Below are 22,619 nucleotides of genomic sequence, written 5' to 3'. Positions count from 1 at the left end.
ACACAATTATAACAGGTTCGGGAGTATTATGATAAAGGAAATGCTTTCTTGATAATACTGTCATAGATAATATAATATGAATCGTAAATCTGCATATCATCATCGTGAATTTTGTATAAAATATTTATTAATCGAAAGATCGTATAATAAAAAGTAATTGACAGCATTATCTGACACTCTTAGGCTAATAGCTTCCTTGCGGTGGTCCTCGCAAACTCCCCTCGAACATCGAAACGATCTAGAAGTCAAAAAGCGTGACACAATCGGTGCCCCTCAAATTTGACAAACAATCAATTACTCCGACATTGTGTCAGCACCGAGACGTCCCAAGTGCATGCCAAGTGCCAGAATTTCCTAAGCGGAAGTGTACACTCATCGCCCCATATGTCTCTCCGCAATCGGCGGTCGTTTCCTCATAAATGGCCCGCCATGCAGCGCGATTCCGAGGCGATGCGCCGTGGCTTGCAATTGCAACCCCGTCCCTCTAGTCGGAAAAAATGAGCCAGCAACAACCCCAGAGGGCCCAGGGTGACGCGGACCCCATCAAGTACGGCGACGTGTTCGACGTCTCCGGCGACCTTGCGGGGAAGCCGTTCGCCCCGCGGGATGCGGCCACCGCGCAGGCTGCCGAGAACGTGGTGCTCGGCCGCCCGGTCGGCTGCGGACGTGAACGTGCAGACTGGGGCGGTGAGGCCCAACCAGGCGAGCGACGTCGCGAGGGACCGAGGCGTGACCATCTCCAAGGCCAACATCGGCGGCAGGCGCGTTGTTAGTGAAGCAGTCGGTGGCCAGGTAAAGGCAGAAGACCCACAAATCTCAAATAACAATACGTGAACTCTATCTCCGGGACAGGCTCTTTAAGGACGGCCTTGCCGTCGAGCGTTATTGTTCTTTTAGTTGTGATGACAATAGCTTGAGGATTTCTGTCCATATTGCATGAAGGTCGTGGGTGGATACGTCCAAACAGCCGTGGACGCCGGGACACCGGGAGGAGCTCTCGACCGCAACGCAATGACCATCGGCGAAGCGCTGGAGGCGTCCGCTCTATCTGCAGGAGACAAGCCATTGGAGCAGAGCAACGCTGCCGCAATACAAGAGGCCGAGGTAAGAGCCACTGGCTCCAACAAGACTGTGCCCGGAGGAGTCGCATCTCTGGCTCAGTCTGCTGCGACGCGCAACGCCAGGACCGCGGCTGATGAAGACAAGACCAAGCTCGCTGATGTTTTGATGGTAGTTAACGACGGATTGGAGTTTGGCTCCTCAGTAGTAGAATTTCACTTTGGCGTCTACAGAAATAGCATGATACTTAAAATTTTATCTATTCACAAAATTGATTAATGGAAAGATGGTGGAAATGGCGGTGCCATCGATGCGGTAGTCTTGTCAATATGATCAAACCTTTTCCTTCGCAGGTTGCGACGGACATACTGCCCGAGGACAAGGCGGTGACGCAGGAGGACGCCGACAGGGTGACTGCAGCCTAGATGAGGAACTAGATCGAGATGACGACCACTCCCGGAGGTGTGGCAGACTCCATGGCAGCAGCCACCACACTTAACCGTATCAAGTGATCGACGGATGGGCCGAAAAAGAACAATGTGGTCGCGAGCTTTGTAAATAGAAAGAACAGATATGTTTTTGGAGAGAGTGGTAGTCTTATGTTTTAGCACCTGATGCCTCATGTAAGCCATAGGAAATACTGTTTATACTTCGTGTTGGAATAAACGTGGGGTTTTTTTCAGTGGGAAGCAAGAGAAGTAGGCGAGATCATAATCCGGAATAGTTTATACTTTGATGAAAACCCAGTTAAAAAAACAGAAAATAATTGCTATTTGCAGGAGATTAAGATATCAAAGTTCAAAAAATTAAAGAGCTAAAGAGATGACCTATCAAGTGGAAAAAGCGGGTTTACATTTGAAAATTGTTTCTGTGCGCCCACCAAACAGATTCTTTTCAAGACAGTCAAAGCTGCAAAGTGCAGATCACAACTCAAGACACACGTTAAAGCTGCCCCCAAACTGATGTTGATGTGAGAGAAAGACTTCAACTGTTTCTTGTTCTTCTCTATCCATCACCTGCATCGCTCTACCGTCGTTGGAGGTGATCTGTGTAATGGGAGACAGAAGCAGCAAAGAGAAGAGAGGACCTGTTCGCAGGTACAGCAAAAAAGGTTGTGCAAAAAGGAAAACCGGGGGGGATCTGTAACGGGCACTACTCTTAAAATCACTATGTACAGTAAACAGGCTGCATCCAAAACTCAAAAGCATGAGCCAAGCAGCCACTGTGTCCACAACTACAAGCACAGCACTAGCAACCAAGAAGCTAAACCACAGCATCTCACTCTTATCTACAGGAGCGCATGGGATGACATTAACATCTCTCGGTGACTCTAAAAAACTCAGCTTTGTGAGAAATCACGAATCTTTTTAACACTCCGAAATCAAAACCCCCTCATTGTCCTTCAATGGACACGGTCCTTGTAAAGCTCTCGGCGAGCACCATACGGCATCAGAAAGTTTGCTACAATACCTAAGCTCCTTCGCGCGAATCACTCCTGCTTTGCTAAGGCAGGAGCAGGAAGAAATCTAGTTAGATTAGAACGTTACCTATGCTGGTTAGCAAGTTCCCACCATCCCGGCATAACCTCAGGCATCACCGTACATGCGCACAGTGAGCAGCCGCACCTGGTCACTAAAGTCAGCTAGCGGGTAAGAATTGGAAAGGCAATCAGTATCTATCACAAATCCAAGTACCGAGAGCAGAGTCAAGTTTGTCAGTCGCCGATTTGACTAGTGGATACCGTCCACAGGTTGCTTCTTCGAGTCTGACTTGACCCCAAAGGATATCCCATGTCCATTGCTGGTCGGAGAGAGAAAATGGGGCTTCTCAGTGCCATTCTTGGGAGCCTCAAAAGGTTCTTGATTCCGGACATCGACGCAATCAGAGTCAACCAATCCTTGGGATGTAACCACTCCATTAGCTTGACAAGGACTAGGATTGCAGTCAACAGGTGGAACTGCGAAACCACCATTTGCAACAACCTTCGACCTCTCATCAGCTGAAGGGCAGACTTCATTCAAGTGATTGCTATGCGTCACTTTCAGAAGCTGATTACAAGATCTTGTTGATGGTGTGCACCCATCGGAAGGTGCAGAGCTCACTAGGTGCGTGCCTTTACAGGATTTGAGTTCATCCAAAAGCATCTTTCCACCTGAATCAGAAAGACATTCAGAAGTGCTCAGCATATCATCCCTTGCATCATGAAATGTCTCACTCTCCGAACAGGTGGACCCATTTGCAGAAGCCGACACCTGCCTTTCAGCGCCAGCATCTCCAGAACTTACTTCAGAATGCCCAGTGTGAGAAGTGGGAAAGCCGCCAGTGGGATTACTTTTGCAATCAACATCAGCGTCTACAATTTGAGCGCACTCTTGCAGGGCAAAGTGATCCACAAAGTCTGCTCTATCAGAGCTAGAGCAAGATTCTGCACATGTATGGCCTGAGTCAGCACGCAGTTTGGCATCCACTTTCGAAGTTGCGATATGTGAGATTGGAAGAAGCAAACCGCATATACCATTGTGATTGCAATCAGTCTCTGAAAGATGGGTAAAATTGTCAGATGCAGAAGGCATAGTACTCAGGGGAACAGTCTTCCTGTCTGCAGTATCATAAGGCTCATCTAATTGGGCCAAATCTTTTCTCTCATTCTGATTGAGATCTGTCTGTAAAGGATGAATAAAATTCTCAGATACAGAAGGCAGGGTGTTTGCGGGAACATTCTTCCTCTCAGCAGAATCGAAAGGCTCATCTAAATGGGCCAAATCTTTTCTCTCATTTGCCAAATGTTCTCTTTCATTCCGATTGAGATCAGTCTCCGAAACATGGGTGTTATTGTCAGATGCAGAAGGCGCAGTGTTCAGGTGAACATTCTTCCTCTCTGCAGTATCATGAGACTCATCTGATTCGGCAAAACCTTTTCCCTCATCCAGATTGAGATCAGCATCTGAAACACGGGCAAAATTGTCAGATAAAGTTAGTTTGTGGGGATGGACATCATTCCTCTCTTCAGTGTCATAAAGCCCGCCTAATTGGGCCAAATCTTTTTTCTCTTCCAAACAATCTGAGATGTCAACACTGTCACTTGTTATGTCAGATGTATCATTTGGCGAACTGTCTAAGAACGGAGTAGATTTATCAACAGTAGGTGCGGCATTGATATCATGCACATCAGGGGTTGTTGCTGGTGTTCCTCCCATCATATTAATATCAGGAGAAGTTGTTCCTTCCATTGTATTCACATCTGGAGAAGTATCTTCACAAGTAGCATTCAGATCTAGCAAAAGAAAAGCAAGGGCACATCAGGACTTGTTCGTGCCTCAATTATAATGATCACCACAATTTAATCGAAACAAAAACAAAAGTTAAATTTTATTCATATAAACCTTAAAATTACCTATAGGAAGAACTGCTTTTTCTTCAGCATTATCATGATTCAACAACAGCTTCTGCAACATATCTACGCCTGGGAACACCACAATATTCATCCTTCTCAAGCTTTTCTTAAGTGACACATCCATTGGCTCAAACCCGAATACAGAGGTCCACGTTTCCTTGAGTTCTGAAATTGCAGGTATGACCAAATTTCGAACCTTTAAAGAGCGCAATACCTGAAATTTTGGCTTGCAGAAGTTAATCATAAAAGATTACTCAAGTATATACAATAAACTGGAACAAAAAGTCATGTAGATTCACAACCACACAAACATATCTCCTGTCAAATATTTTACATGGAGAAGAAAAAACAACAATTCAGTTCCACTGAAGCAAACTTATTAACCGTATTGAAGCATACTTATCAACCAACCATCAACTGTCCAAAACAAATTTCAGTGATCCCACAAAATGTTAGATCGACCAGGAATAGTGCTTCAAAAGTTACATTTGTCATTTAAATTGAATAAAGACAGAAGGGACTAAACAGAGGCCAAACAAATAAATTACTCTATGCAGGTACGTATTGATAAAGAGGGTTCTGGCATAATTCCAAATTTACCAAGTTGGCCATAATATTCATTCTGATTGACATCTAGAGCAGTAAAAATATACGCATTTATGTAGCAACCATATGACTATTTATACATTAGCATAAGAAGCTATCCCCTTCAACCCCATCCCCAAGCCCCAACCCATTCGAGCACGGCTATGCATGTGACAGAAATGGTTATCGAGCAACACTGCTGGAAGCAAAATCTTTCTCAGCTACAACAGATCGTTTTTAACCAATAAGTCTGTAGAGTGTCATATTACAACAGAGGATAATGCTACTGATCATACCAACAGATTCCAGATCACTAAAACTTTGAAAATCCGTAGATGATAATAAAATTACCAAATTCACAAGAAAAAAAAATCATTGCAAGGAATCCACAATTCTAAAACTTTATGTAAAACTTCTCACGACGACTTGAAAACATGTTTCTAAATTGCATCGACCAAGTTGTATGTATGTGAAGACAAGCAGAAACTGCAATGTAAATGCTCACAGATTCAATTGCATTTAGCAGCCGACGGCACATCCCTCGACGCCGATATGCATAACGGGTCCCAATAAATGGCATCTCTGCTAATTGATTCCCGTGGATCCTAAATCGTATGTGGATAAAAACTGTCAGTAGACAGAGTAAGAAACTCAAGCACACATCAGCACACAAGCCAATAACCTCTCTGTTTCCAGCAAGTTTTAGCAGCATAAAGCACTTCAACCAAGCAACTTTTGATGGCAACATAAGCACAATAAATCAAAGCCAATCATCATTTATTTCAAAGAACTCCATCGGAAGCAAATCATCAAGCAAAAGGCAAAAGAGGACTAGCAAAATGACCAAAATACATATCTAGAGAATGGATGCTTCTTCATTGACTTTAAACGTGCTAGAAGGGGCAAACTACAAAGCAAACTACAAAATTTTGCAATTGCAAAAACATGATGTCATTTCACATTGAGTTGGAAGTAAAAAAACATGTCAGACAATATTTTGAAAGAGCAAACCCATCAACTAATCTGTGCATTCCATCCATAGTTCCACCAAATGAAAACTTCCCTTTCAGGTGTAATATTATTGGCTAAATTGCATATTTTCCCTTATTCCATATGCCTGCATTTACTAAAATCCAGTGCTATGTAAAGGTCTCTTTGATTGATCGGGATATTAGAAAAGACCTCACGCAGGATATGATGCCATAGATATCACATCACAAACTAACGCTGGTTCCATGCAAATCACATGCCAGATATGCAAACTTCAGCATCATCCAGAGGTTTGAGTAATCCCAATTGAAATGTTTTAATACAAAGTGATAAAATCTGCAGGGCATTGACTTCTGTTCAATTCCCACAAACCATCAAATACACAAAACTATCGTTAATTACTGTGACAAACAACGCTCATTGATAGCGGAAATGAGGTAAGTCAGCCAAAACTTACCTGATTGATGCTGCAGCTATCATCTCTTCCCCCTTCTCTAAAATTGCTGTATAGAAGCCACTAAAATCTAGCCGACTGAAATTTGACCTGGAGATGACAATTCTCAGTTTTAGCATACATCGAATATATTGACAATAATACTGGGAAGAGATTGTAAACGTCCTCCTGATGAATGTATCAGATATGAGGTGTCCAGTAATTTATATTTGAAAAAGGAAAGCATGGGACTCCGACAGTCGCATCAGAAAGCAAAGAAATCATGTAAGCTGCCTTAGTTCTACAATCAAAGAAAGCATAAGACTCCGACAGTCACATCAGAAAAGCACAGGAATGCACCTAAGAGAACTTGTCAGTTTAAAAACCTGCAACCACCACAAAATAAAGAGCAATCTATTTTTTGAGGGACAAGCCTCAGCAAATGACCACAGAGCCACCATGTTGTCTCTATTCCAAAAATAAAAAGCACAAAGAGTATATGAGTGGGCAAAAGAAAGTACAAAAAAGGTCGTGAAAGAAAGCAAGAGCACAATCGACACCCATACTTGCAATTTCGAATCATTGCAGTTTTTCTCAGTTTTTAAATGATAAAATTAAATTAAGCACGAAAAGGCACGAAGAAACAAGAATGCAACTCGTTCATATCACCAATGATAAAATAAAAGGGAAATAAATCTTCCAGTGTCAATGAACACTACTAGTTAATAGTATAAAATTGAAGGAACGTGACCGTTCACTTTCTAAAAATAAAAGAATGGACATTCAATTCTTCTACGATATATGGAATTTGCGGTTTCTGTGAATGCATTGCGTTCCAATGCACTCTTCATCTATGGTTACCTAATGACGCGGCCATGCTCCTATTTGGCTCTCACATGTCGTGGGGAAGGAGTAAATTCGCATAATAAATTTCTCGTCCATACCATGGAGCACAGCTAGGCACTGACAAGCCAGGCCATGAAAAATAAAAAGCCTTTATGGAATACAAGGCATTCATGCTTGTCCTGCTTTCTTTTTTTACAAAACATCTCTTCAAAACCTTGATGATAAATGAGCCACTTTTAAAGTTCTTTAATTCCTTCGTTAAAGTATGCCACATCGCTTGTCCACAAGATTTGCCGAGGCACCTTATACATGAATCTCGCTCCACATAGCATAATTTTTTGGGCTTAACACGTTCAATTCTTTAAAATTTCATTTCACTTGTGGTTCGTCTATTTTATACCTTATCATCAATTCCACAGGCCATCCTTTGTCCGATTTGCATAGAAGAGGGTAAAAAGAAGTATCTCACATTACTTGTTTGCCGAATTTGTTTCGACCTTCCTTACATGTAGTTTCCTTCACCTAATAAATTAACCTTTTCGATACCACATTCTGACGTCCTCAATCTCCAAACAGATTCTTAACCCACCTGTGCATAGAATTTAAACAATCACTGGAAAACTTAACCCTCAGGACATACTTGAACATGAGGTACACTTCTTAAAAGCACAAAATCCACAACATCCCTGACCTTCTGATGAAAAATGAAACTAATTACCTGATTGTTCAGATAAGAGTGCTAAATTTAGTCGAATACAAATACAAATGAAGTTTGCCATTCTTACCCACAATTGTAGAGAATGTTATGGATCATATCGATCCCACTTCTGTGGTCGGAAACAGGCAAAAAACACTCGTCCATTACGGACAGTGCAACAGCTACCTTGGAATTGCATTGAACCTTCCTTGATATGTCAGTGGAACAGATGTCTATGTCCATTAAAAACCGGTGCACAAGCGTAAATGAATATCCTTCCCCCAGTTCATGTTTCACACCGAGAAGCATCCCAATATCTTCATACAGCTGGCACAGGACCGGCACACAGTTCATTTCAAGACATGGTATAGAGATATAACACTAAGTACAAATAGCTTATGAAAAATGCCATGCAGCAAGAAGTAAATGAGTAACCAAATCCAACATGGACCTCACACTCTGTAGGAAAACAACTAATAAACAGAAGATATGCAAGAAGCAAAAACGCCGTAGTTAACATTTTTTTCTCAAAAAAAAAAACTGGAATTTCTTGAATGATAACAATTAATGAGTATAATAAAACACAGGGCTCACACGTGAGCACCAAATAATTCCAATACATCCTTTTCATAACCGTGCCACATTTATTACCATTTACTCAAAAAGAACACAAGACTTCTTAAAAGTTGTTTTAACAATCTTCTTGCACACTTGAATTGAGCTAACTATGTGGACACTCTAAAACAGATGGCGGAAGATTCACTTAAAACAAACAAAGAATGAATTAAATCTCAAGTTCAAAAAGAGTCACATTGAGTGCATCACAAATTTCCGGAGATGCTGATGCAAGTAGCAATGACTCTCCTAGCGTATTTACTTCTTTGGAGAAAGAAGGAAATAAAGTACTTTCTGACAGCTCTTGCCACAAAAGGAAGACAAGATCTGAACACCCTCAACTGCATCCTCGGCAAGTACACATGTGCTGTGATCTGCAATAACAGAAGTTGTTAAAATGCTGAGCCAATCTACAAAAAAGAGCATAAATGGACACGATATGATTACATTTTTCCTCGCATAACTGGCATTTGAATAATGCAGAAGATGTTGTATCTTCATCACTATCCTTTTCTCTTGTACTCTCACCAATTGTTCCACAGTATTTGCAGGAGCAATATAAACAATGCCAATCACCTGAAGGAAACTTCTGCAACAAAAAGGGAAGGATAAGTGCATCTTCATTAATGTAACAAATTAATTCTAGATCATCCAAGATAAAATAGAATATTAATGCTATCAAAACCTTCTTCAGCTGCATATACAGCAGATGGGCAAGCAAAAAGACACAATACATGAACATGAGAAAGGGTGGGAATTCCCGACAGAAACTCAAGTGTACAGAGTGCCGACTTAGCGACTACAAATGATAAGCTCCAACTGCGCTTGACATACTACACACATGGTTAAATTATCCGACCAAGTCAAAAGAACGTTCAGCAGAAAACTAAGCGCCGGAAATCTAAGGGCATAAACTCAGTTCATGATAACAAACTTCATAAATATCCGACAGCATGATTAGATCATCAGCCATCAACCAAACCTACGTGTGAAAAAGCTAATAAGCATGAAGGTGGAAAAGTTCTTTTCATGAAATGGAAGCATGCATTACATACACACAGAGGAAAAGGTACAGATGGAGAATGCAACTAGCACAAGGTAAAAGAAATTCAAGAAGTTACAGTCTGCAAAACATACTTGTATATCTATACAGCTTTGATGAAAAGTTGATGGGCAACCATCGCAGCAAACCAAGTTCCCTCCATCTCCACAGATGCCACAAGTGTCATCATTAGGATCGTCTCCACCAACATCTATAAAATGGAACCGTTTCTGCCCAGTTTCCTCCTGCTTTTTCCAAGAGTCCAGCTGGCACTGCAACATAGACATTCCATTCTCCAAATATATGTTTTCAAGTGGCTGGCGAAGCTTGCTGCCTGCATGAGCTTCAAATTCAGAAACTGTGATCACCTCACCACAGCAATCACAACGAATACCATCTCTTGTGATTGTACCCCCAAGCTTTGCTAGCGTCTTTTCCGGATGCCAATACTGGACCTTTCCTTTATCTAGGACAGTGCCCAGATCAATCATCCATGCTAATATAGTCCGTTTGCCACTGTATAGAACATAATTTTCAGAATCTGGTTGCGTCCCGTCAGAATTGCGGACCAACAGAGCAAATCTCTTTCTGTCTTGAGTCTCTCGTCGTTTGCGAGTCCCAATCAACAATGGTGTTCCTTTTCTAGTTGCACCACTCATGTTTTCCTTCCCAGATAGCAAAGTTTTTCCTTTACGTTTTCCTTGGGATTGTTTATTTGCACTTGCACCAAATCTGAGTTTTCCTTTGTGCTTCTTCTTCTTGATTGCTCCAGCAATTTTACTACTGGCCTTCTTCTTTCCCACCCTTTTCTTTGTGATTACCTTGTTTAGTATACTAAGTTCTTCCTCTGGTATAGGTGAGAACACAAAGCCAGTCTTGTAAGCCTTAGATTCAGCATCGCCAGCCTCATAACGCATTTTAAGAACATTATAAGCCAGAGTCACCGACCAGTGAGTTTTTCCATCAGGGCTCAAGTAAACAGCATCGTTGTATTCTCTATTTTGCCTAGGCCTGTATTCAATAGTCCAACCTGCGCTCATAAGCAACTCAACTACTCGGTCTCTCACTAAACCCTTCTGCTCACGTCTACTCAGTCCTACTTCTCCATCTTTTTTCCGTTTCCGTCCTTTGGTCACAATATGCTCATTACAACTACTTTTCTCTAACTTCAAACTCGGCCCTGATGAAGGCAGATTTTCACCCACTTCTAAGTCCACATGTTTTCCCTTTTTAGCTGGTGATGTCCTCTTTACCTTATATCTATTCCCGTTTGATCTCCTACCTCTGTTTGAACTACTGACAAGAGAAGTCTGCTTCACACTATGTTTGGTTTTTGAAATCCTTTCATTTTTTCTCAATCCAAGAACCTTTCCTTTTTTCTTTCCAAGCAACTTAGGTGGCCTGCCACGCTTCCGCTTCAACTTCTGAAAAGATGGCTCAACCAAATTAGAAACCCGATCCTCTTCAGCCTGTGCAGTAACGATCTGAAACCCAGGACCTTCTCTTCTCTTTTGCAAAAGCTCAGCAGCTCTCTTCTCGGCCTTTGCTCCTACTTTCCCGACCACACTACTGATAACAGTCCGTGACCGCAAAACTCGTGCTACAAAGTGCACTCCACCGTCTAAAGCTTCCTCCTTCAAAATTTTCTTAATCGGCTCATGACACTGAGTCCCTTCTCCACAACTTTCCCAACTCCTTTTCCTGCTATCCTCCAGTGCACCGTTGCACAGACCCTCACCTGTCAACACAACTTCACCACATTTGCTCCCCGGAATCACCATCTTGTCACTCACTATGGTTCCATCTTCCAATGGGACTGATGACTCCTCACATGCCTCCCCATTGTCGGATGCCAAAGCTGGCGTTTTCTCATCGCCCAAGTCAGTACCTTTAGGCATCGTGTTGACCAGCTTCTTCTGAACAAGCATTTTTCCGGACACAAGCTCACCTTTCTCTGGTTTCGCCCGCAACTTGCCGGATCTCAAACCGTCCCTCATCCTTCCCCACACAAAAACTGTCAACCCACGAGAAAACCTGCTCCAAATTCACGACGATCTCGCCATGTAAGGCACAGAAATCGTGAACAGACCAGCTTCCGCCACAATAACCACTAGAATCGGAGAATCACTCACCGAGCGCCAGCACTTTTACTGCCCTATCACAGCAAATCGAAATCCGAAACGTTAAAAAGAGAGAGAATTTCAAACCCACAAGAAAAATAATAACAAAGAAAACCGAAACAGGAGGACTGAAGCAAAAACGATCACAAAGACAGCGGGATCAAAATCGAAAGGCGATGCACGAGAGCTCTCACCGGTGGCCGCAGCAATGTCGCAGCAGCCGTACGGTCCGGCGACGAAGCAGCGCGAATCGGTGCGGAGGAACCCGCTCCGTACGGACATGTCGACGAGAATTTGGGTCGAATTTGAGAGAGAGACAGAGAGGTTGGGTTTAAAGAGGGAGCATCGTTTTGGGGGGATTTTACTAATAAGACAAACCCAAATACAAAACAGGGTTTAAGTTTTTAACGCTCGGAACCTCGGCCAACCAAAACGTCGTCTTGGACTGAATTTTGAACTCCTTACTCTGTCTTTGTTTCCCTCTTTGCAATTTTTGTTTAGCAATAACAATCTTCTAAGTCGGAACTAGTTCAAAAATCATTACCTTTCGGCACGAAAATGAGTAACGAACTCCGGTAACCGAAATCCGACCGTCGGGTTTGTTGCCAAATCATGTCTTGACGAGACTCATGTAAATCCGAGTCCGGGCGGCAATGATTTCGAATTCACCGGCGAAATCACGCGCGAACATCGTTGCCTACCATGATTAAGCGATAAATATTTTCATGATCGGATGAATATCGGATTGAAAAGGCGGTCGAACACTAAATACCAAGCTTGTTCTTGGAGTAATGTGGGCCTAACGTGGAATGGGGCGGGGAGGAATGTGAATGTTCTTAGTTTTCCCTCCAAATATGATTTTCTTTCGTTCATAGCCACTGTTTCCCTCCACGTTTGGATGGGCCTGTTTTAGAAGGAAATCTTTGGTTTTGGGCATTTCTAGGCATGTTAGCCCCACTAGGAAGAACATATGGATACCAAAACGAGGAACCAAATCATTGGTAAGTCTGACAAAAATTAGTTGGCTCAGGTTTTGGTTTGAACCGGAATAATCCACTCATGAACAGGCAAGGAAAAAAAAAAAAGTTATATCGGACGTTACCACACGTGAGGACTGCTGTTGGCGAGGGCGTTGCGGCCCTCGCCTCGTTATCGACCACAACGGCCCTCGTTACCGATCGACGAGTATGTCGCGACCATAGCCTGTGGACGGATGAGGGTCGCCAACCATTGCCGAGATCCCGATGAATAAATTTATAACAAAACTCGAAAATTGTATTTAAAAATTGTTCACGTTATTGCTAGTCATGTCACGTCGGATGGCCGCCTTCTATGATATCAATGTCGAGTCAAAATTGATTGGAACGACTAAATTGATAAATTGTTAAAATATTTAGAACTAAATTGGTCGGGTTGAAAGGTTAAGACTGAATTGATTATCGTACAATGCGTCCGTGATTTTTTTGATAAATTTCCTTCAATTTGAGACCTAATCTAAAGGCTCGAAGTTGGCGAGCCCATCTCCATGATCACACCAATATTGTAACAACCATAAAGTCTCTCTGAGGAGGTATGCCCGTAGCTAGACAATACAGTCCAAGTGGTTTGGAGATTCGATCATCACGTAAAATCGACTTCTTCATTTTGTGGAAAAAAGGGCTACCTCGCTCCGTTTGTTTTATAGAAAATTATGGAAAATATTTTCGTCAAAAATAGTTGTTCGTACCGCTTGAAATAGTTAGTTGATGGAAACTATTTAATTTTATCAATAATAATAATATATGTTAGAGTATTTTAGCGGATGATGAAAATATTATTCGTTCATTCATTTTTTTTAAGTAATATAAATAATTATTTTTTAAAAAGTGCTTTATAATTCGTTCATTTTTCGCCACAAAAGCAAAGCCTTGGTATGAATTTGCAAGTTCGATTCTGTTATTATTTCTTCATCTGCACGGAGGCCATCTCCTTCCCCGGTCACATCTTGGGCCCACAGTGCAACACCGGGTACTTCCACTGGTCGGACGGCCCAAAACGCACGTTCTGATCATCGTCTTGGTCGCTCTTGTCATCCCCATCACCGTCGTCCAACCACCTCTCCGGCTTGAACTCCCTGCACTCCGGGCCCCACACCTCCTCGCTCCTCCTTATCGCGTAGGCCGAGTAATCAGCGAGCCATCCCTTCCCCTTGCTGGTCCCGTCGGGCAACACGTCGTCATCCACCGTCATTCTCGAGTTGATCGACACCGGGGGGGTTTTTTTTCCTTGGGGGGAGGGAACAGCCGCATGGACTTGGTCGCCGCCGCATGCAGGTAGTGGAGGCTCTTTAGCTCGTCGTAGCTGAAGACCTTCACCTCCGACATTGTGGACGCCGCTGAGATAGTTCTTCGAGGATTTTGCGCTCGCACAATGGGTGTTCGGCGATTAGCCGGAAGAACCAGGTCAGCGCCGTTGACGTTGCCTGCGAGAACAAAGCTTATGACGATGTCTCACCGGAACTTCCTCTTCTCCTCCAAGTCCCGGAACTCCAAATCGGCGCTCGATGACATGAACCTCGATAGCAGATCTGGATCGTGGCTCATCTCATCATCGTTCTCTCATAAGGTCGCCAATTTGATTTGATGATGTTCATTGCGAATTCGCTGATCACTCGTACGTGCGATCTGAATTGTTTCTCCCACCCGAGATTGGAGAATCGCTTCAATTTCCACGGAGCAAGCAGGTAAGGGCGATATGAATCGAGACAACCGATTCTCGGCTGAGGCTGGCCCTCGCTAGGTCTGGGCGAGAGGCGGAGGGAAATACATAAAAAAAATAAAAGAAAGCGATGAAAATGTCATTGATCATGCCCTTCTTTGAAATAAGGAGAGCACTTCAAGCCATTCTTTAAAATAAGGTTCACTTTGAGCATTTATTTGTTAAAATGAGAGCGCTCCAAATCCTTATTTAAAATTTTCCCTTAATTCGATGTATTTAATGAAAATAATACCCTTCTTTAGATATGCTTTTGAGTTTGTACTTTCATCATAAGAGTCTTTTTGTATTTGCCAGTACATCACCTTTCTAATCTAAATATTTATTATTACCTTAGAAATATTTATGATTGATTTTTTTTTTTTTGTATTTTAGGCCATTATTGTTAGGATGCGTGTATGAGTTGTATTAAAAAAGTCTCATATCGAAAGATTTGTATAGTGTGGAGCTGTTAATAATATATCATATTTGTCCATAGCTCATTAGCTTAAATTTTTGAATGAAGATAGGGCTTGGACTTAGGCTTTGTTGTACACTCCCAACAAATGGTATTAGAGCCAATGGTTGATTGGTGGCCCTCCAATTTGTTTCGATGTTTGGTGAATATCTCAATGAAGGAATCTAGTGACCAACCCAAGTTTAGAGAGGTCATCTAATAAATGGTATTAGAGCTATTGGTTGATTGGTGACCCTCCAATCTGCTCCGATGTTTAGTGAATATTTCAAGGAATGAATCTTGTGACAAACACGATTTCAAAGAGGTGGGTGCAAAAGGATACTGGGCGTTGTATTAAATTGAGACTCGTTGGTCTCCTTGCTGAGATGTGTTGGTGTAAAAGAATACCCGAATTAAGGGAAAGCAAACCAGAGACAAACCCTCCAAGCCCAACACTAGACACTCTAGATGATAAAGTCAAACTAGATTGTCGAGAAAGATTTGATATGTAATAGCCCAACATTGAATCCAACTAGATATGTTGACGGGCCGAGACTTGGACTTTCTTTGGGCAATCTCTCCGAGTGAAGGTATCGGGCTTCTAATGTGCGGTCCCAACAATTATGATACAAGATTCTATTTTATTCTCAAATTCTATGATTCTATTCCAAAAAATAGATATGAAGTAAAAACAAGAATAAAAAAAAAAGTTGTTTGTTCCATAATCACTTTTGAGAAATAAAACCAATAAAGCGAGAATCCCTAATGAATCCTCACTTTGTTCCCTTGACATTTATGTTTGATCAACAAATTATATGATCATTTTTCAGGAAATAGATTTGGAGCAGAAACAATAACAAAAAATAATTAGATTATTTGTTCCAAAATAATAATAAAAAAGTTAGATTCTTTATTCCAAAATCACTTTTGAAAAACAAGATCAACAGAGCAAGAATGCTCAGCGAAGGCTCTCATTTTGTCCCCTCGAGCCCCCTCCTCTCCCCCCCCCAAAAAAAAAAAAAGAGAGAACGAAATCTCAAGAAAAACGCTTGACTAGCCAGCTCCTCTCACTTGTCCGCTGCTCCCATCGCTTGATCGCCTAGCTCCATCACGATCGTCTGCTGCCGCCAATCGTCGTCCGCCCTTGCCTAACTAGAGAAAAAGGGAAATAAAATAGAAAATAAAAATGAAATAAAAAATAAGTTTTGTGAAAAATAAAATAAAAATGATTTAAAAAATTAGAAAAATAATTGACTATATTTATACTGCATGAAAATATTTTGGCGATATTATTTTTCTTAACAAATTATAAAAAAAAAAAATTTCATGATTTAATTAAATATAAAAGTATTTAAATAATATGGGACAGGTCGCATATGGATTGGGTCGGGTATAGGTTGTTAGATTTACTATATAAAAATGGGTCAATATTCGTCCCAAACCCGAACCGACCTACTCATTTGATATCTCTACTTGTTGTTCAATTCCATGACTCTTTGTATTTCTGACTTTTGTAATCTTGTTTTTTAAGTACTTTGCAACATTCTTGTCTATCGTACCAAGCGATTTAAGTGCGAACTTCGTGGAGTAGTACCATTGAGTTTATGTTCAACCGTATTTACATTATCAACACCATCATGGACCAATCTAGAGATTGTTCAAATTTCTTTCATAAGCTAATTTAAGTGTAAATTCGTGACAAAAGTCTAAGTATAAATTGCCTATGTTATTTCTTAAAAATCTTGCATATATCTGTATGCTCCATAAAATAAATAGACTACTTATGGATTATGCATTATTTGTATTTATTTTATTAATGATGCTATATCGATTGACGTTATAGTGATAAGACATAATTATTTGGCTTAAATGAAAAAAAAGAAGAAGAGAAATTGTTCATGGGAACAGAAATTTTGTGCAAATACCAAATGCATTTTTGTTTCGAGAATAAAAATTTTGTGCCATTACTAAACACATTTCTGTTATGAGAACAAAAATTATGTATAGTTAACAAACGCGTTCCGATTATCGAAAACTTGTCTAATGAACATAATTGATTTTTTGGATCGGAATGGTTGCCAAACGCATCCTAAGAGAGTGAAAAGAAAACCGCGACATAAATGAATGCAAGTAATTTGAAACAAGACTAAACCAACCTCTTGTTGAAGAGGCAAATAAAAGAATGAAAAAAAAAATTATAGACATGTAAGCTTTGTTTGTTTCGTGAAAAACAACTTTCAGAAAAATATTTTCTGAATTTTTCGATATTTGGTTCGCGAAAAATAAGATAGTTAAGGAAAATATTTTCTACCCATGGAAAAAACTCCTTCAAAAGTATGGAAAATATTTTTCTTTTATTGAGAAGAGGAAAATATTTTTCTCTTCTATCATTTATCCTCTCTTTCACATTTTCTTTTTTTTTTTTTTACTTTATTTTCATTATTTATTTATTTTTAAAAATTCAAAGTATTTTCAACTTTTCTCTTTTTATTAATTTTTTTCTTTTCCTTTTTTTTCTGTTCTCTTCTTCTTCCGCCGGTGGCCGCCCACGACCACAGCTAGCGACCCGTCATAGGCGAGGCATTATCGGCCCATGGTGAGGCTTGAGCTCTCTAGTAGCCGGTTGCTTGACAGCCCCGATCAAAGAGATGAAAAAAGAAAAACATATTAAATAAAAAATAAAAAATTTGATTTTAAAAAAAAGGAAAAGATAAAAAATTAAAATACGAAATAAAAATAAGAAAATTATTAACATGAATTGACGAGGAAATTAAATCAAAATTTTCATACCAAAAGGCAAAAGATATTTTCCCATTTGTTTTTAGGTTCCAGCCAAACGTCGAAAAATATCGTTATTTTCTTGGAAAACGGCTTCTTGACAAATATTTTTAAAAAACGCTGCATTTTTGACTAAACAAATGGAGCCTAAGTACCGTAGTGCGAATTATTTTTCAAATTCAAATTAAGCCTAAACCTTTTGTACATAAACATGCTCAATAAAAAATAAAACCAAGAAATAGAAAAATGTACATTAAATGGCTAAGAAAAATATTATATTATGAATTCGAAGTTTCGAACCCTGCGTGCGTAGCAAGTAATATCTAAATGGATAATTATAATTTCAAGCACCATAAAATAAAGATTGAAAATATAAGTATCCTGTGAAATTGACGATTGCATCCAAATCCTCTCTCTTCCCAATTGCAACACTGCCGACGCTCCGAATCCATCCTTCTCCAAAGCCGAAGATGGGAGGTCCGTACTCCGGCGTCGTCTCCGGTCGCCGAGACCGTTCCTACGGCGAGAACGGCCGCTACACCCCCGAATCGGACCGCTCCGCCGAGTATCACCGCCGCCTCAGTCCCTCCTACGACTCCTACGACCGCCACGACCGCCGCCGGGAGCCCGATCGCCACGGCCGCGGCCGCAGCCGCAGCCCCTCGTACGATCGCTACGACGACCGCCGCGACAGCTCGAGTCGGCGGCCCTGGCGGGTTTCGCCGCGCGACTCGAACTCCAGGAGGAGCCCTAGGGCCGACGGAGCCCTAGATTCCTTGCCCATGAACTTCGGGAAGAAGAGAGCTTATCTCGATCGCGATTATAGGGGCAACGGTAGGTTCTCGGAGTCGGATTCCGATGAGGAGCTGAAGGGGCTGAGCACTGAGGATTACAGGAGATTGAAGAGGCAGAAGATGAGGAAAGCCTTGAAGTTCTGTATCTGGAATTGCACCCCGAGCCCACCGCGATACGAGGGGGATGAATCGGAGGAGAAAGCAGAGGAGATTGATGAGAAGTACGGGGAAGATTTGGAGAAGAGCGACTCGAGCGAGAAAGAGAATGGAAAAGAGAAGGGGAAAGGAAAATCTACGTCTGATAGCGAGGAGTCGAGTGACAGTGAATCCGAGTCAGAGCCGAGTGGTTCCGGTTTGAGGAAGAAGAAGAGGAGGTCAAGTTCCAAGCACAGGAGCAGGGAATTGTCTGGAAGTGAGAGTGAACCTGAGAGCGAGAGGGAAAGTGGTTCTGATGATACTGCATCGAAGAAGAAAAAGAAGAAGAGTAGGAGCTCGTCTTCAAAAGGGAAGAGTGGCAAAGCGGATGATACTGAGAGTGAATTGGAGAGTGAAAGTGAAAGCGAATCGGAGGATTCCACTTCGAGGAGGAAGAAGAGGAGGTTGAGTTCTAAAAGAAGGAGCAAGAGAGAGCACTATAGCGATAGTGAATCGGAGGTTGAGAGTGAGAATGAATCAGATGATGAAGAGGATAGAAAAGGGAAGAAAAAATCCAGGAAAAGGTCTAGTAGGGGGAGGAGGAGTGGGAGAAGAAGTAGCAGAAGACGAAGCAGTAGGAAAAGCAAGAGGAGATTTAGTGAATCTGATGATAGCAAGGGTGAAGATGGTGAAGCTGAGGATTCTGATGCCAAACCAAAGAAGGGGAAGGGCTCATCGAGATCACACAAGAAAAGTAGTAGTCGGAGTAAGAGAACTCTTGAGAATGATGGCGATGTTTCTAATCCGAGTGAGAGATCACAATCTGATCTTGATGTAAATGGTGTAGAAAGTGAGGTCAAGGCTGAGATCAATGCGGAAGCACTAATGTTCAAGGAGATGATCGAGTCCCAGAAGAAGCCCGCTTTAGATAACGAGCCGGTGGTTGGTCCCATGCCACTGCCGAGAGCTGAGGGGCATATAAGTTATGGTGGGGCTCTTAGGCCTGGTGAAGGTGATGCTATTGCGCAGTATGTGCAGCAAGGGAAGCGTATCCCACGAAGAGGTGAAGTCGGCCTTTCTGCGGAGGAGATTCAGAAGTTTGAGAGTCTTGGGTATGTGATGAGTGGTAGCAGGCACCAGAGGATGAATGCCATTCGTATTAGGAAAGAAAACCAGGTTTATAGCGCTGAAGACAAGCGAGCTTTGGCCATGTTCAACTATGAAGAGAAGGCGAAGCGGGAGCATAAGGTCATGGCTGATTTGCAGCGGTTGGTGCAGCGTCATATTGGGCAGGATATTGGCCCTACTCATGATCCTTTTGCTGCAAAAGCTGCTGATGGTCCTGAGGCTTGATGAACATGTATGTTCGTGTTTTCTTCTTATTTCATGTCTAATCTATGTGATGCCCTCATTAGTGTGGCATGTGTTCGACTTTGTCGCCGTTCTGGTCATTTGGACTCATCTTTGTTGCTATGTAGTTGAGGCATTTCTAGTATCTCTCCTTTGATGCTCTTATTAAATTGAAATGAACTCGATGAGGGATCATTAAATTTTCTTTCGAATGGGAGTCTTGCATGGACCTGCATCATAATTTGCTTTTTTAAAGAATACAACAATTGATGGTTAGAGATGAATGTACAGGTGTTTGTGAGGGCAATGCAATTGACTTGTCAAATGACTTCTGGTTGTGTTTTTTATTGCCATTGTAATTTGCATGATATTTCTGTAATGAATATGCATGTTATGAGATTATGGAAACCCGATGGGCTATATCCATGACTGGTCCAAATTTGAGAGACCCTATATGTAGCCGGAAGTTATGATTATTTGATGTTTTAATTCTGAATGTCACTTTTTTATCAGGCGAGATGTTGCTTTTCTATGTTGAACTGACTACACTAGTATAAATTTTATTTGGGTTCTACTCTGCAATTTACAGAACTTGCAATGTCTGCCAATCGAATGTTCTATTTTTGATGGCAAATAATTTGACCAAAATGTGAAACCTGGTGGCGAGGGCGACTATGATTGAATTTGATTGTTAGAATCATTAAATCGGCTTTAGTTTTGGTCTTGCAAAAAAGTTCTGCACACCAGCTTAAGACAATCTGGTTGGAGTCCTCCTTTATTGGAATTTTGAATATCAAGGGCCACGTAATTTTGGTGAAGCCACATATTGTCTATAGAGGCAATTTGAATGCAGATAGAATATGGAGTTCATTATTAAGGTCAATCTATGTTTTTATGGTAAAGCTACTTGTGGTCGTGAGAGACAGTAACTTGCTGTCTGTATTTTGTTCATCTGCTGAAACAAGCCTCTTTATTTCATTCCATCTTTTTGTCATTTTGATTATGGAACAAAAGTGGACATGAGAGTATTTCTTTTTCTTCCGAATGTGGTAGGTGAGTCTCTCTTTTCATTCCCTTTATTAGCTTTATTAAATAATAGTGAAGTATCAGTCAGAAATTAAGCATGTCTCAATATTTTTTGGTCTGTCATGGAGATTGTGTTGTGATACATAAGACGGTGCAATATTTACTAAGTTAACGAATGATGGCGTTGGTAAGTTCATAGGAAATAGATTGATTGGCATGGAGAATAACTATCTTGGCAAAGCAGTTGGGGTGAGCTTTTGTGAACTTTGTGAAGGAACTTTAGGCTTAAGAATATCTTGGCAATAGATTGATTGGCATGGAGAATAACTATCTTGGCAAAGCAGTTGGGGTGAGTTTTCGTGAACTTTGTGAAGGAACTTTAGACTTTAAGAATGAAAACTGTTGGCGAGTAACTCATTCAGAAGACTTTGCGGATCCAAAACTACTACTCAAAATTTTCCAAACTCATCTTTTTTCTAGCCAGATTTATGAAAATCTGGATGCCGCTGCTAATGCAATGAAGTAGAAACATCTTCAGCGGAACTTAAAAAATCTCTCAAATGGGGCTAATTTTTTATGGTTAGGGAAGGATGCATAGCTTAACGATCTAGCTAGAGTTATGTGGGCCAAACTCTCACAAGAAGTCTTTGAAGTGACTAAACCAAGTGATCAATTATGAATCACTAGACAAGACATTTTCCCATTTGACGGTCGGTCTTAGGAATATTACCATAGGCTTTTCCTTTTTCAGTTATTGTGTGGTTCCGTCAAGAGCATTGGCCAGTAGCCTTGTTTCCTGTTTTCTGTTGGTTAGGTTCTTTGATAATATGGCTCGAATTAAACTCCGAAGCTGATGTATCCCTGATCAATTGTCTTTCTGGGTCAGGGATCGGCGGTTTTATCACAGGACTTTGTTGATGGTGGTGCTGCGGAGATCCGTACCTTGTCTGATCAAGCTGCTTCTCACTCTTCGATGTGACAGCGTGTCTCTGGACGGGAATGTTCAAGCATGGAGTAGCAGCATACATCCTACGGAAACGTCTGCTTCACTAGATTGTTATAATATACTTCCTTTGGCTATAGCACGGAAGGAAATAAGCCACTGTCTCTGACTACTTTAGTGTTCTTAACTTGTTCCTCCTGCATTTGCTGCGATAGCTATTTAGCCTTTTGAGTGACGTGATATTTTCATACTACAGTTCAGCAGTCAGCAACAATATTTAACACTCCTTCCCTTCTATGATTTCGGTGTTCGATACTCTTACGACACCTGACCGATTTCTTCGTGTCACGAGTCTCCTGGCCACCTGTAACAGGTAACTATTGGCGCAAGAGGCTATCGGAAGCGGTTCGATCTTCGGGCTGGAAACCTATGATCTTGTTTCTTGATGCCTAGTATGGTGTTTTGAGTTAAATCTTTTCTCCTTGTTGATGTTGCTCGATGACGCTTTGGCGGAAGTGACGCAGAAGGCCGAATGGGCAAACCCAACTATCATATCGGCTCCGTTAGACAGTAGCATATCTGTTTAGTTTAGTGGTGCCCTCGCACAATAGTGGTGCCCTTG

General features: G+C 41.4%; 3 protein-coding genes and 1 pseudogene across 5 annotated transcripts; 3 read left to right on the top strand and 1 right to left on the bottom strand.

Moving 5' to 3' along the window:
- Positions 1-470: 470 nt before the first annotated feature.
- LOC115756958 lies at positions 471-1,355 on the top strand (annotated as a pseudogene).
- LOC125312563 (late embryogenesis abundant protein D-34-like) lies at positions 937-1,711 on the top strand. The gene has a single exon (XM_048282167.1). The coding sequence runs from the start codon at positions 937-939 to the stop codon at positions 1,336-1,338; it is 402 nt and encodes a 133-aa protein (XP_048138124.1). The 3' UTR covers positions 1,339-1,711.
- A 358-nt stretch (positions 1,712-2,069) lies between these two features.
- On the bottom strand, positions 2,070-12,112 carry LOC115756962. Of its 3 annotated transcripts, none has more exons than XM_030696962.2 (9): positions 11,976-12,112; positions 9,757-11,816; positions 9,067-9,208; positions 8,911-8,993; positions 8,093-8,331; positions 6,486-6,572; positions 5,544-5,643; positions 4,454-4,667; positions 2,070-4,333 (listed from the first exon to the last, which is right to left on the bottom strand). In XM_030696962.2, exons 2-9 carry the CDS (start codon positions 11,656-11,658, stop codon positions 2,790-2,792), a joined length of 4,311 nt encoding a protein of 1,436 aa, XP_030552822.1. In that variant the 5' UTR covers positions 11,659-11,816; positions 11,976-12,112; the 3' UTR covers positions 2,070-2,789. The 3 variants fall into 3 exon arrangements, with proteins under 3 accessions (XP_030552822.1, XP_030552824.1, XP_048138232.1); XM_030696964.2 differs by having other exon boundaries at positions 9,757-11,811; positions 11,976-12,099; XM_048282275.1 differs by having other exon boundaries at positions 9,067-9,205; positions 9,757-11,811; positions 11,976-12,099.
- A 6,026-nt stretch (positions 12,113-18,138) lies between these two features.
- On the top strand, positions 18,139-22,318 carry LOC115756963 (NF-kappa-B-activating protein). The gene is made up of 2 exons (XM_030696968.2): positions 18,139-20,038; positions 21,941-22,318. Exon 1 carries the CDS (start codon positions 18,220-18,222, stop codon positions 20,029-20,031), a length of 1,812 nt encoding a protein of 603 aa, XP_030552828.1. The 5' UTR covers positions 18,139-18,219; the 3' UTR covers positions 20,032-20,038; positions 21,941-22,318.
- The last annotated feature ends 301 nt before the right edge of the window (positions 22,319-22,619 follow it).

This window comes from Rhodamnia argentea, chromosome 1 (assembly GCF_020921035.1).
Source record: "Rhodamnia argentea isolate NSW1041297 chromosome 1, ASM2092103v1, whole genome shotgun sequence".
NCBI classification, from domain to species: Eukaryota; Viridiplantae; Streptophyta; class Magnoliopsida; order Myrtales; family Myrtaceae; genus Rhodamnia; species Rhodamnia argentea.
Note: the sequence above shows the minus strand (reverse complement) of the source record. Positions and strands in the feature narration are given on the sequence as shown.